At 39.5% G+C, this 13,258-nt stretch overlaps 2 protein-coding genes across 7 annotated transcripts in view; one reads left to right on the forward strand and one right to left on the reverse strand.

Moving 5' to 3' along the window:
* b4galt2 (UDP-Gal:betaGlcNAc beta 1,4- galactosyltransferase, polypeptide 2) overlaps nucleotides 1-5,783 on the forward strand; it is a 132,912-nt gene extending 127,129 nt beyond the window's left edge. For 5 of the 6 annotated variants that reach the window (XM_058394365.1, XM_058394366.1, XM_058394363.1 and 2 more), the window contains one exon: nucleotides 2,462-5,783. In XM_058394365.1, coding sequence (XP_058250348.1) covers nucleotides 2,462-2,612 — 151 coding nt within the window. In that variant the 3' untranslated portion in view covers nucleotides 2,613-5,783. The other variant, XM_058394369.1, reaches the window with a different exon arrangement.
* A 499-nt stretch (nucleotides 5,784-6,282) lies between these two features.
* On the reverse strand, nucleotides 6,283-12,858 carry zgc:113531 (uncharacterized protein LOC541359 homolog). Its single transcript, XM_058394370.1, has 3 exons — nucleotides 12,316-12,858; nucleotides 8,806-8,932; nucleotides 6,283-6,770 (listed from the first exon to the last, which is right to left on the reverse strand). Exons 1-3 carry the CDS (start codon nucleotides 12,646-12,648, stop codon nucleotides 6,544-6,546), a joined length of 687 nt encoding a protein of 228 aa, XP_058250353.1. The 5' UTR covers nucleotides 12,649-12,858; the 3' UTR covers nucleotides 6,283-6,543.
* Between the last annotated feature and the right edge of the window lie 400 nt (nucleotides 12,859-13,258).

Consider the following 13,258-nt stretch of genomic DNA (forward strand, 5'->3'; position numbering starts at 1 on the left):
ATTACTTCAGTGACAATTTCGAAGTAGTTGGCAAATGATAAGCCTTAATATATTCTCTGTGTGCAGATCAAGAGCCTGTTGTGCTTCAAGGCCAGGAGCATGCACGAGGAGGAGCAGCTAGATTTAACTCAAGGCCATAAAATGGAATTTGCGTCTGTTTTGGTTGTGATAATGTTCAACACTGAACTTCTTTGTCATGGCGCAATCGACAGTGCTGCTTAATGGCTCATATGAAAAGAGACACAAAGAGAATTTGTAGTTTTTCTTAAGTATTTCTGTTTTTGCTTAGCCTACTAGGGGCAATATATTCATAGAAAAGTAACCAAGAAATGTTTCTTCAAAGTAAATGTTTCTGCTCTCTGAGATGCCCCAAGTGCTTGTTTATGAGCATCTAAAACTTGAATGTGTTCTCTTCAACCGCCGTGTAAGTCTATCCCCACAGAGGTAAAAACATCTCGCACTGAAAGCCAACCGTGTCCTGACTCATTTTATATCAGACTTGCGGCAATAAAATAATTCATTTGTTTATACTGATTAAAAATGTCTGACAAGTCGATTTCCACTCCACCAGCAGAAGAATGCTAGTGTGCCAATAAAAAGGGATTAAAGGTTTACATTTCTGGCATTTAGCAGACACCATTGTCCAGGTCAACTTACATTTTATCTCGTTTTATTGAGGGTTGAGGGTCATGCTCAGGGTTCCAGCAGTGGCAGCTTAATGGACCTGGGATTGGAACTCACAACCTTCCGATAAGTAGTTCAACCACTCAGTTCTTAACCACTAAGCTATGCCCATAATGTTTGAACCAGTAAAACAGCTTTACTTTGATATATATATATACGTGTCAGCTGAGCTGTATGTTGATGCAGAAATGTTTTAATACCTTAACTTGATAAATTTGCCTAGGCTTTGGTGAGGTAGAGAAGTAGCCAGTGTAATGTAAGCCTAAAGTAAGATTAGTCTGTCTTTTATTTCCTCAGGATTTGGTCAAGAGTGTTTATGTGGTTTTGACATTTGAGTTTGTTAATGCAAAGTTTTTTTTTTGTTTGGAGTATATGTAACATTTATGGAAGGAGTTTCCAGTGCCAGCATTTACATTAACAATCATCAATTCAATCAATTTCAAACGTGCTTTAGAAAGTCAGTGGATTAAAAAGAAATGTTGAAATGATTGAAAATGAATGTTTTATTTTTCCATTTTGTGTTAGGGAGTAACTTTAGTCCTGGGTAAGATATGTGGTAAGTGAGATATATTTCAGCTTCAGCATGGAAGGAAAGCATGTAGGTTTCAGAATTATATATAGTACAGAACTACTCTTCCAGTCAAATGTGTGCAATATTTTTGCAGTAGTGCTGCACATGTGTGTATGCCTGAGTGCAGTATAAACTTCCTGTAAAATAAGACTAAAGACTGCTGTTTTATTGCTTTGTCCGTTCTGCCATCTGCTGGCTGATGATGTTACAACAATCCGGGGAAAAAGAAAAGCAGAAATGAACTGATTTTTTTGCATATAATCATGATTAATAGATTTCCTCAGAGTGGTGTTGTTGACAGAAGCTGCACACATGTAAAGGTTAATCATTCATAACATATCAGGTGTTTCTCCAGGAGATGACATTCTGCACCATGAACCTGATATTTTCACTGTTATAAATATTTAATTTGACACTGGAATGGATGTTTATTTTGGGGTTTTCATTAAGCTCGTATATTTTCATTTAGAATTTGTGCATGAAAATAAAAAAGAAGGAAAAAATGACCAAATAATTATAAATGTTGTTGGGTGAAACAATAAAGGGTAATGGAAATTATACTGTAGGGACGCATGGTGACTTGGTGATTAGCAGGTTTATCTTACACGTCGAGGGTTATGGGTTCAATTTCCGCCTCCTCCGTATGTATGTGTGTGTGCGTGTGTGTGTGTGTGTAGTTTGATTTTTTTCCCACTGTTTTAGGGGTTTCCTCCTCGTACTCCTGCCTTCCTCCTCTATTTGAAAGTCATGCATTGTAGGCTAATTGGCATCTCAAAGTTATTCTGTGTGTGTTTGTGTGTGTGTATGTGTGTGCGCCAGTGATAAACTGTCTATAATGTACCCTGAGTCTCCTGAGACCCAGGTTACCTGCAAACCAATACGATAAGCGATGGATGGATGGATGGATGGATGGATGGATGGATGGACGGAGGGATGGAAACTGTTCTACAAATAAATTATGTTGTACAGGTGTTTAGTGTAAATTCTGACACACAGGTATGGATCTTAAGCAGCAAAGCTTTGATGAGGAATGTGTAAGCAGTGATAAATAGCATGTACCACAAAATCTGCACATTTTACCATGCCATCCTGTCATGCCTTTTCAGAAAATCCACAAGAGTAGATGATGAAAACGTGTAGCAATCCACATTTTCTGTCGTTCATAAATCCGCATAAAAATGTGCTCTCATGCTTTTTTTCTGACAGGTTCAATAAAATCCAGAATACAAAGAACACCATGAGGAAGGACGGCATCAGCTCGCTGACATATCGCCTGGTCTCCATTAAAAAGTACCCGCTCTACACCAACATCTCAGTGGAGATTGGTAAACCCCCTCCAAGACCACTCAGAGGATAGACCGCGGTCTGAACACACACACACGCACACACACACACACACATATCTATATATATATACCGCCCATGGCCGTGAGCCTCTGTGTGCAGCAATGACATGCTGAACAGGTTAGTTCTCAGGAATACACTGGACCTCTTGTGGATTTATAAATCCATGCGCAGATTTCGACTCCGGTACAAGTCTCTCTGTATCTTGTGATTAGGGGAAATGACTTAACCATATGGATTGATGCTCTACCAGACCTTCTGTTCACACCTGGAGGACACAAATAAACATTGTTTCTGGGTCCAATCTCAAAGGACAACGCTGTTCACTCGATGTAAATCAGTTGGAACATTTCAGAAACGAATGTCTTTTCTACCTGCAGCTGCTGCAGATTCCTACTCGTTTTCTCCTCATATCTGCGAAGCTGGAGATGATAAAGACACTTCATCTGTGCTTTGAAGATCATCTTCTTTCTCAGTTTCCAACCTTTTTCCCCAACCTTATTTTGTATTTCTACTCTTCCTGCTCTGTGACTTCAACCACTGAAGCACTGACTAAGCTGAAAGCTTAAATATTTCAGTGACAAGATTTGGATAAAGTGTGCACAGGTGCTTTGGCAACCTTTTCCTGAGTAGAGCCCTGCCTTTGGTGGCCCAGAATGGAGTAGAAAGGGATTTTGGGGAACTCTTACTTGGAGCCCAAAGGGAATTCTGGCAAAGCTGTACATGGTCACCGCTGTCAGTCACTTGAAATCAACATAGAAGCTGTGTGTTTTCTGTGTGTTTTTTATTTTTATTGGTTCTTCACCTCTGCCTGAGGGTTTATTTTTTAATGCATTTTAACATTAACTGCCGTGTGTGTTGAGGTCACACTCATTTAATATCACAGTGAACTCTTATCAAACACTGGAGATGAAATTTTCATTTGTTATTTTGCTATTTCCCGTTTTCTTTTTCGACTTGTGGTTTTACCGTTTTCATTTACTGCCTATGCACACCATACTGATGCCTTCAGACATTTTATGAGGTGCTCGAGTCGTGTTTTATTCTTTGGATGTCTGTTTAATCCAGCCACCTTTTTTTTTCCCCATGCCATTCACCCAGCCTATTAAAGAAGTACTTTTGTTTTTTTCCTGTTGCCTTGTGTTTGCCTCCTCATCATTCCTCTTTATGTGCCGTGTTTTTCTTCTACATGTGTGCATCAGTACTGAGTTTGTTTTGTCACCTTTTGGACATAATTTCTGTCAAGAGATTATTACTGAAATTTGGCCTAGGTTTACAAAGCTGCCCTGGTTTTGCATTATAAGTATAAAAAGTAAGAGAGAGAAAGAGAGAAATTACTAATTCAGCAAACTTTATGGTCACTATATGAACACATATATTCAAACTGGTTATTAAATGTAATATTATATTTATAATATTATATTACCACAGTGTTGTTGAATTCTCGATTCTCGTTGGTCAGCAATGAACGTTACGAGGTAAATCCTAGGTTAGTTTAGAAACAGGTTACACGTGGATGAATAATCATGTGTAATTGTTAATATGGTATATTTTCTGTGAGGAGACATGTATGTAGCGCTCTTGGAAGAAGTCCTTTGCAACAGTCTATAACAGCTGGTTCTTTAGGTTTTATGAAATGAGAATGGAGGATGGAGAGGGTTATGGTCTTTTAGTAACGTGACAAGCTGCCTGTTTTTGTCTGATTACTGCTAAGAGAGAGAAAAAAACAAGGCTGGATGAATAAAAGTTGTTCACGATGGTAGATTGCCGTGGTACGAGAGGAACAAAAAACAGATCAGGACATGCTGTTAAAGATTTTAAGGAAAATAGTCAACCTCGCATATATCGCCTCAGCACTGTTGATTAATTTCCTATAACAGCACGTCTCGTCATGTTTCATTCCTTGCTTATAATATTATATTTATAATAATATATATTATATTTATACAAATATACAGTATACCAAAGCTTATCAGCCGTGTTGCTAGTGGACTGTGGACAGTTTGTGATGATCCAGACGCAAATATCTGTTCTGTAGCTCAGCGTAAATAGGCCTACAACACAAACTCCAACATAATCAGCAAATATAACATTATAACAGCAGCATTATAGTCCACTTTTTTTTAAAAAAAAAAACCTATTATACTCAACAATACTACTTTAAATATAACACAGACCATCACGCTGGATGGAAGAAAAAGTGTATATTTTTTTTTCTTTCCTGTTCCTGTTGTTGTTATATTCTGAACAAAAGGAACAAGAGCACTACATTGAGCACATTATCTTTTACATTTTCATTTCCCATAGTGTGGGCTTTCTGAGATTTTATTGAAAAGATTTTCTCTCCCCCTCCCCGGTTGAGGCTGTCTTATGAATTGCAGCAGCAGCCTTGTTTTTATTTCTGTGCTGTGAATTTGTACATACGTGACAGTGAGGAAACTAACAAGACGTCTGTGAGTTAGAGTAGTGCACATGTGCTGCTGAATTGAATCTACAGTGTAGATGTGAAGGTGCACTTTCTTCTTTTTTTTTTGTCAGTCGGAAGTGAGAGACACACTTTGTTTGGAACGTAATCTCACTGTGCTTTATGAAAGAATGTGATCTTTTTTCTTTTCCCATAATCATCTACCTACATATCATTGCTGCTATATCATGATGCTAAGCAAGGCAGTTGTCTCATTACATGTTTTGCACAATGCAAGAAATAAAAGATCGGTCATTATCGCGAATTATACATAATACCTAACTACTTCATAAGATCACAGCTTAAGCACATTCCGGTATGTTATCGTATATGTTGGGAGATTTTATGGTGAATATTCTCCCTCTCTAAAGAAGTAGCTCACTGTGTGTAGCTCTCTTTTCCCTCTTGGTGTTTATGCTTCCCTCTTCTCTTCTCCTCTCTTCTCTCCTGTCTTCTCTCCACATCCATCTCATCCCTCCATCCTCGTCGGCAGAAAATGAACCGTACGAGAGAAGGGCAGGGGCTCTCGAAAATATTACACCTGTATGAAATAAACTCTGGTCTTCAAGCTCTGAGTGGCTTTTTAAACACTTACTGGATCTACTTAGGGGTTTTTTTGTACATTGAATGTCAACATATGGTTCTATGTAGAATGCATTATGTCATATCGAACATACTTTTTGTATACAACAAATAAAGAAGAGCTGTCGCTTGAAAAGATGTTTTTCTTCTGCCTGATACTCATTTGCTGCTCTGTGTTAACATTAAAAAAAAAGTAATTGTGTGAGGGGAAATTTACGCTGCCTCAGACTGCCATGGTGTTGACAGTATCTCACATTAAGCGCACTTGTTAAACGTCCAGCCAGCAGTTATGTACCAGCGGAACTGATCAAAGCATGTGCTAAAGCGTTCTGAAGCACACCGTGTCATTTTTGCATTATTCTTTAACAGGATAAATCCAGCATATGTCTGAACTCACACTATTAACACCCTGTTCACTGTTTAGCACTGTAATTGTAGTTGTGGCCATATACTCTGAGCCTTAATGATATCCCATAATGCACCACAGTAGTGGGGTACCAGTCACTACATTAAAGCAGAGCTTCGCAAACAATTTGCAGGGACTTCAACCTGCAAAGTAAACTCCAGTGACACACTCAGTATGCATTTGTTTTATGAAGCATTTATTCAAATATTGAAACAATAAAACTCGGAGAAATTGGAGAAATATATTTTATATTTATTTTTTTATATATTACAATTGAAAAGCTGATTAATATTTTGTATTAGTTTTTAAAAAGCTGATTAAATAAGCAGTATAGAAGAAATATGGCTTCATTTTGAAGGACATCCCTTACAAGGCCAAAGCGACATTCAGCGAGTCATTTAACATTTAACCTCAATGTTGGGCACATTATAAAAGATAAATCACATAGTCTACAATTAGCTACATGAGCACAAGGCATAGTGACCTGCTGAGCTACACGCTCTGATGGTGGGGAGTGTCTGAGTTTTTGTTTTCTCCTTTGCTGACAGTGCAGTTTTGGAGGCGGGTACATGTGGCCACTCGGGTGGCCACTCGGTTGTCCTTCCAATAGCTAACATCCTCCCCATCATGGCATTGGCATTTGGTGCAGGAATCCACCCACACTGCCTCGCCTCCGGGGATTATCTGCGTCCGAGAGTCATCCACATAGCAATTTGGCCCTAAAAATAACAAAAACACACTTTATGGCTGTGGACTAGAAATGAATTTATCATTATGACTAGTGCTATGTTGAAAAAGCATGATATAGAAATTTTCCTTCAAATAATAAATGCTAGAATTATTGAAAAGAGCATGGCTGTCTTTATAAACGACATACCAGTCAAGAGGAAGAGGATTATGTAACAATAGCATTTTGTTAGATTAAACTGTGATGGTCAGCATTTTATTTATCACTGAGAATACCAGTGCTGATCTAGTGTCCCTATCAACTTAAAAAGTATTGGCACCTTCCAAGAAAAAAAAATCTGGGGTTTTTTTCCCCCACCTCTTAAAAATCATGCCTGAGTTTGGATTGCCTGCTTTAAATTGCCCACAGTGTGAATATGTGTGTGTGTGTGTGTGCACAGTGTCCTGCAATGTGCTGCTGCCCCATTCAGGGTATATTTCTGCCTCATGCCCAGTGATCTCAGAATAGGCATCGGATCCACCATAACCCTGAGTAGAATAAAATGCTTGCTGAAGATGAAAGAATGAATGAATTTACATTATAAAGTTACACTACAAAGCACCAAATAGCACCACAATATTTTAGAGTTGTAAAAGTATCAGAACCTTACTAATCCTTCACACAGTTAAGATTAACCCATGGGCACCCTGACTGGTCTGTGGCTATGAAGCCCCAAACGCAACAAACTGCGATGCACTGTGTATTCTGACACCTTTCTATCAGAACCTGCATTAACTTCTTCAGCAATTTGAGCAACAGTAGCTCATCTGTTGGATCGGATCACATCAATGAGCCTTGCCCGCCCATGACCCTGTCGCCGGTTCACCACTGTTCCTTCCTTTGACCACTTTTGATAGATACTGACCACTGCAGACTGGGAACACCCTACAAGAGCTGCAGTTTTGGAGATGCTCTGATCCAGTCGTCTAGCCATCACAATTTTGTCTAAACTTACTCAAATCCTTACTCTTGCCCATTTTTCCTGCTTCTAACATCAACTTTGAGGACAAAATGTTCACTTGATGTCTAATATATCCCACCCACTAACAGGTGCCATGATGAGGAGATAATCAGTGTTATTCACTTCACCTGTCACTGCTCATAATGTTATGTCTGATCAGTGTATTTGTTTGTGTGTGTGTGTGTGTGTCTGTAAAGGGAGACTTGCAAAGTAAGAATTTCATTGTATGGGTCTAAATCTCTGTGCGTTCACTGTGCACATGACAATAAACCTCTTGAATCTTAAAGATCACCTGTTTTGACCTGCTCTTTGCCTGAAGGTTTTTTGGATTTGTCTGAACTGTTTAATGAAACCCACGTTCACTTGCAAGCTCGCTTCTGTTTTCTGACACCATGAAGGGTTCTGATAATTTAGGCTTTCAGTCAGACAAGGAATTTTTAAATGTCTCCTAGGAGTAAATCAAGGTGAAATAATTAACTTGTAAATCTATAACCTTGAAGACAAAGAATGGTGAAATGTTATTGATATTGCTTCAATTCCTTTATACACTCATCATCACACCTGCAAGGACTATTCAAGAAAGAAGAAGCAACTACAAGAGTTCTTCAGCTGATGTGCAGGCTTTGAACATATTACTACAACAGCATCATGGACGAGATCTGTTGACGTTGATTTAGCTCTGCAAAGCTATTTTCCTTCTCATTTGTTAGGATAAATATCATGATTCGCCGCTTCCATCACACACAGCTCACAGTGTACGTCTGGATGAATTTCACAGAGTGCAAAATTACATTTCCTGCCAGCAGACTGGAAACTGCTGCACTCATGTTCCCGCATCATATCCATTTTCTTGAGTTTCAGATTATGTGAATGTGAGAATTACACCAGGGTTATTACGCCGCAGAGGAGACGAGATGCAGAGCAAAGGGGAATGCAGATAAAAGATGGCTTCATCGCTACCTGGGGTATTCTGAGTTCAGAATAATACGATTAGTAATACACTTTGAAGACAATGTTTGGAAAAAAGGGTTTTTTAAATTCATCTATAATATTTAAAGAAGCTTACCATCTTTGCAGTCTGGGCAGCAGATCCCTTTTTGATAGACCGGGTTGACACATGCAGGGGGGGCACAGTCCGCTACTTGGCATATGGTGCCCTCCTTCTCACAGAAGCAGAGCTCACATTCTGATGGCTGTAAAATATACACATATGTTTGTCAGTAGTTCATAATCACGCCTAGTCTTGATATGTAGCATGTAAAATCTCCTAAAGCTTCATTTATCATACAGAAAAATCCTATTTACCTCTCAGTATACAAACAAACTGAGAAACCTTGCCTCTATATGCAGAGCTCTTGTACTATAACAAATCTAGAGGCATGACCCTAAACTGACAGGCTTAACCTTTAATAACATTCTTACCCAATGTCACACACACGCTCTTCATCATTTTGGGCTTTTCTTACAGAACATTTTATACTATAGGTTCCTCTCCTCTAGGATAAAGAAATCACAGCACAGCACACCCACCTGCTGTTTAAACTGCCACAGCATGCCACCTGAATTTCAGATTAAATGCTTTGACAAAAAAAAAAACATCAGCTGGGAAAAGCGCTCGCCTGTAAACCTGTCACTGTGCTTTGATTACCCCCTTAGGTTCCTTCCATTCACTATAATAATCATAATAATTAAAATAACTGCGGGACGAGGATAACAAGGCATATCTAAATTTTCATTTTAAACTTTTGCTTTTTATATTCCTGTAAAGCTATGTATATTGTTAAAAGTGCTATACAAATAAAACTGAATTAAACTGGTCTCTCCCGTGTGCATCCTGTGCTTCAGTGCTTGAAGCTGTTTCGTTTGTTTTTTTATTACTGAATGCAAGAAAATGAGAACCTCTGGACACCATTTGTAAAAGATTATGGGGGAGCCTCAAAAAACATTACACCCTGTCTCTGAACACAACTGTTCTGATGTAACGTCAGGTCCAGTCCAGCATGTACAGTACTTAATCACAAATATTCACAATAATGTAAAGCTGCAATAAGACAATATGTACTATGAAAACACAATAACAGTATATATGACTATCAAAGTGTCCCTACATAGAGGTAGATTTAGAAAACACAATTCCAGGCTTGAGGGCTAGGGTCAGCACAGGGTCAGCACAGACTTTCCTACTCAAGGATGGTTGAGTAAACTCAACACTAGCTAGGATCAGTAAGTGGTTTAAAGTGAGGACATTAGTCAGGACTGGAGTTGGAGAGATCAGAAGAGAACAACCACGCTGTTTAGGGCAGTGGTGGCTCAAGTGGTTAAGGCTCTGGGTTGTTGATCGGAGGATTGCGGTTCAACCTCCACTGTTGGGCAATTGAGCAAGGCCCTTAACCCTCTCTGCTCCAGGGGGGCTGTATAATAGATTCCCCTGTGCTCTGACCCCAACTGGAATATGCAAATAAAAGAATTCCACTGTGCTGTAATGTATGTGTAGTGATAATAAAGGCTTCATGCACTCAGTTTCGTTGAACTTTGCCTTGTTTTGGTCAGCACAGCATCCTATCCACATATTTGATTTTGGCAGAGTTTTTTTAATGGCAGATGCACTGTCTGTTACAACCCTCCCGGCCTGGGAAACAAGCCTGGGCTGTGGTGGTGAGATCCTACCACTGGACCAACAGGGACACACTTTGACAAATGTGGTGAGCAGAAAAGTATTTCAGAATGCACATCAGCCCAAACCATAACATGGAAGGACAACTACTGCACAAGGCTGTATCGGTTTCCACTCCTGTCAGGTCTGCCAACAACAGGAATCTGAGGCTACAGTAGGTTGTGAGAAGGGGGCTTCTCTCATCTTAGGCCTCTGGGAGCCATCAGAAAGACAGACAGACTGTTTATGACCCATATGATCTTAGTCCTTAGGCACTGAGATATACTACACACAGGTTACACGTACGCACAGGTATTACACTTATATATAAACTACCTACTTGAACAATCCTGGATGATGAAAAAATCCAAAATCAAATGTGTCCAGTAAACAGTATTACTATGAGCAAGTATCATTCAAATACTTACAATGGGACAACTGCATGGTGGCAAATAACTTTCCAAAAAAAAAAAAAATTAATCCAGGCTGAAGTTATGCCCAGGTTTCTTGAAACAGATTTGATTTACTGTGTTAGAGTGGATAGGAGCCAATTGCCTGAACTATAGCTACAGCCATAGAATTGCAGAGAACATTTAATACATACACACATGACTCCTGAAAATAATAAACTTCGGTTTGAAATCTATTCCCAGTTGTCTAGCCTCAGTAAGCAGTCGGGAGATTCAGGAGGAATAATAACTCGGGTGACTAATGTTGATGTCCATACCATATACTTTTGTGTGTAAAAACTACAGTATGTAAAAATAAAAGTATATAAAAGGAAAGTACCCAAAACTAAGAAACTGTCTTTATCTCTTTTATCTCTATTACACTTTTACTTCTGTTGAATTAATATTTATGTTACATTAGCATACAACTACTGATTTGCTGTTACACTTTGGATGTTCCATAACTTTGCATATTGAATATCAATCACTGGAGATATTTATAGTGAATATCAATATTGAATATCAGTCACTGGAGATATTTTGACTGAATCTCTTCAGTACACAGAGTCAGAGAAGAGTAGGCTAATTAGATAATTAGCTTGATTTTTTCCCCCCCTTTAAACCCTTAAAAATGCATTAGGTAAGATTTGGGTGTGGGGGGGTGTGTCCCTCTCTAAAGGTTAGTGGAGTGGAATAAAATTACTTGCCCCGCCCCATTTTCACAGAAAGCCACGCCCCAAATGTGTTTTACTAGGGTTACCCTTAGCAAGGACATCACTTTAAGAAACAATTTCTCCTCATGATGATTTATGAGAATGGAAAGTGGGGGAGTCTTAAGACACGTTTACTACGTCACACTATTGTTCTAAGACAATGGCGTAAACTGCTCTAGAGAAAGTTCTAATTAAAACCATGATAGATGCCATAACTAGTTCTTAAACCCTCCAAAACCTTTTCCTACAAAAACTTTGGTCATTTTGGTATACGTTTTAGCTGTGTGGAGTGTTTAAGGACGTTACCAATCAATTAAATCTGCCCTCTGTTGAACAGAGGATACCATTTAATGTTGTAGTTTACGTTGAGGCTTTGCGTAAGTGTGCGTTAGCGTATAGAGATTCATTAAGTTAAAGATGATTCGACTCTTTGATTCATTACTTCGTTCAAGAGGTTTGGGATGGAGGTTAGTATAAACTACTAAAAAAAATAAAACCCAGGAATAATTTCAAGAATAAACGTAAATGCTTAGTTATTAGGTTTTTCACAAGTGAGTTTAAGCAGGAAGTGGTTTCTGTTGTTGGGAGTTTTGAATTTTTTTTTTTTTTTTTTTGAACAGAGAATTAATCATGAATAAATGATGAATGAGTTTTTCCATTAAAAAGATTTGTTCTTTCGCGCACCTTTTTACGCGCACATTTTTGCGTCCTCTACTGCAGCACTTTGTGGTTTAGAAAGAAGTTGTGATGGTATTGCTCACCTGGAAGTTTTGGCCGAACTCGTAAACCTCTCCCTGGTATTCACAGCCGATTTCCTCGCACCGCGGGCAGCATTCGGTCGGGTAGTGGCTCACGTGAATGCAGGCATCGGGCAGCGCAGTGCACTCTGTCCGCGCGCACACCGGTCCCTTCGCCGTACACTCACACTGCGTGCAGTGCTCCGAGTGCAGGATGTACCACTCACCAACATAGTACACCGAGCCGTTAGCCTCACACGGCACGTCTTGAGCTACCGTGAAGCAAAAGACGCTCGGTACGCACAGCAGAAAAGCACCGATTCCGAGCCATGCAGTCAGCTGCCTCAGCCCTGCCATATCCAGTAGTTTATTAAATTAAGCAGTGGATGCTTGTGGTTTGCTATCAGAAAGTTTCACAAAGAAACGCAGCTGTTGCGTTATAGTCTGGGGTAAGATGTGCGCTCCTGCTGGCCCCACTTACCGACACGGAGGCAAACTTCTACGCCTCTCGGATTATATTTCATTTCACACGTGACAGCAGAATGGTGAAATATTGATGGGCTGTAGAGAGGCAGTACAAAGCTGCGGTCCTCCAGGATGCTCTAACAATAGTCTATATATGGCCATGTATGTACATATTTGCGCGAGCGCCTGCAAGAACTGCCTCTGTAAAGGAAGGGACGTTGTGCGCGCGCAGGAGCGTGTGAGATATCAAATTAGAGGTTGCCCAGCTCAAGTGCACCTGTATCTACATTATGTGTGAGTGAAGGAAGACGTAAACTGTGCAGAACTATTCACCACATTAATACTCACCGTCACATGTAATGTGATTCAGAATGCACTTTACGCGCAGACACACAAGGAATTTGTTGTGGGGGTTTTTAAAGGTGCTCTTGGTACATATGTACATACATACATACATATCTGGCATGAGAACAGAAAACATTTAAATAGTAAGACTTAATAA

This window comes from Hemibagrus wyckioides, linkage group LG07 (assembly GCF_019097595.1).
Source record: "Hemibagrus wyckioides isolate EC202008001 linkage group LG07, SWU_Hwy_1.0, whole genome shotgun sequence".
NCBI classification, from domain to species: Eukaryota; Metazoa; Chordata; class Actinopteri; order Siluriformes; family Bagridae; genus Hemibagrus; species Hemibagrus wyckioides.

Bases quoted from the DNA above. Each gene is read 5' to 3' on its own strand.
- zgc:113531 (XM_058394370.1), bottom strand. From the start codon at position 12,648: ATGGCAGGGCTGAGGCAGCTGACTGCATGGCTCGGAATCGGTGCTTTT. The intron at 8,933-12,315 runs GTGAGCAATACC...TATATTTTACAG, and splicing joins AGTTCGGCCAAAACTTCCAG to CCATCAGAATGTGAGCTCTG. The intron at 6,771-8,805 runs GTAAGCTTCTTT...TGTTATTTTTAG, and splicing joins CTGCCCAGACTGCAAAGATG to GGCCAAATTGCTATGTGGAT.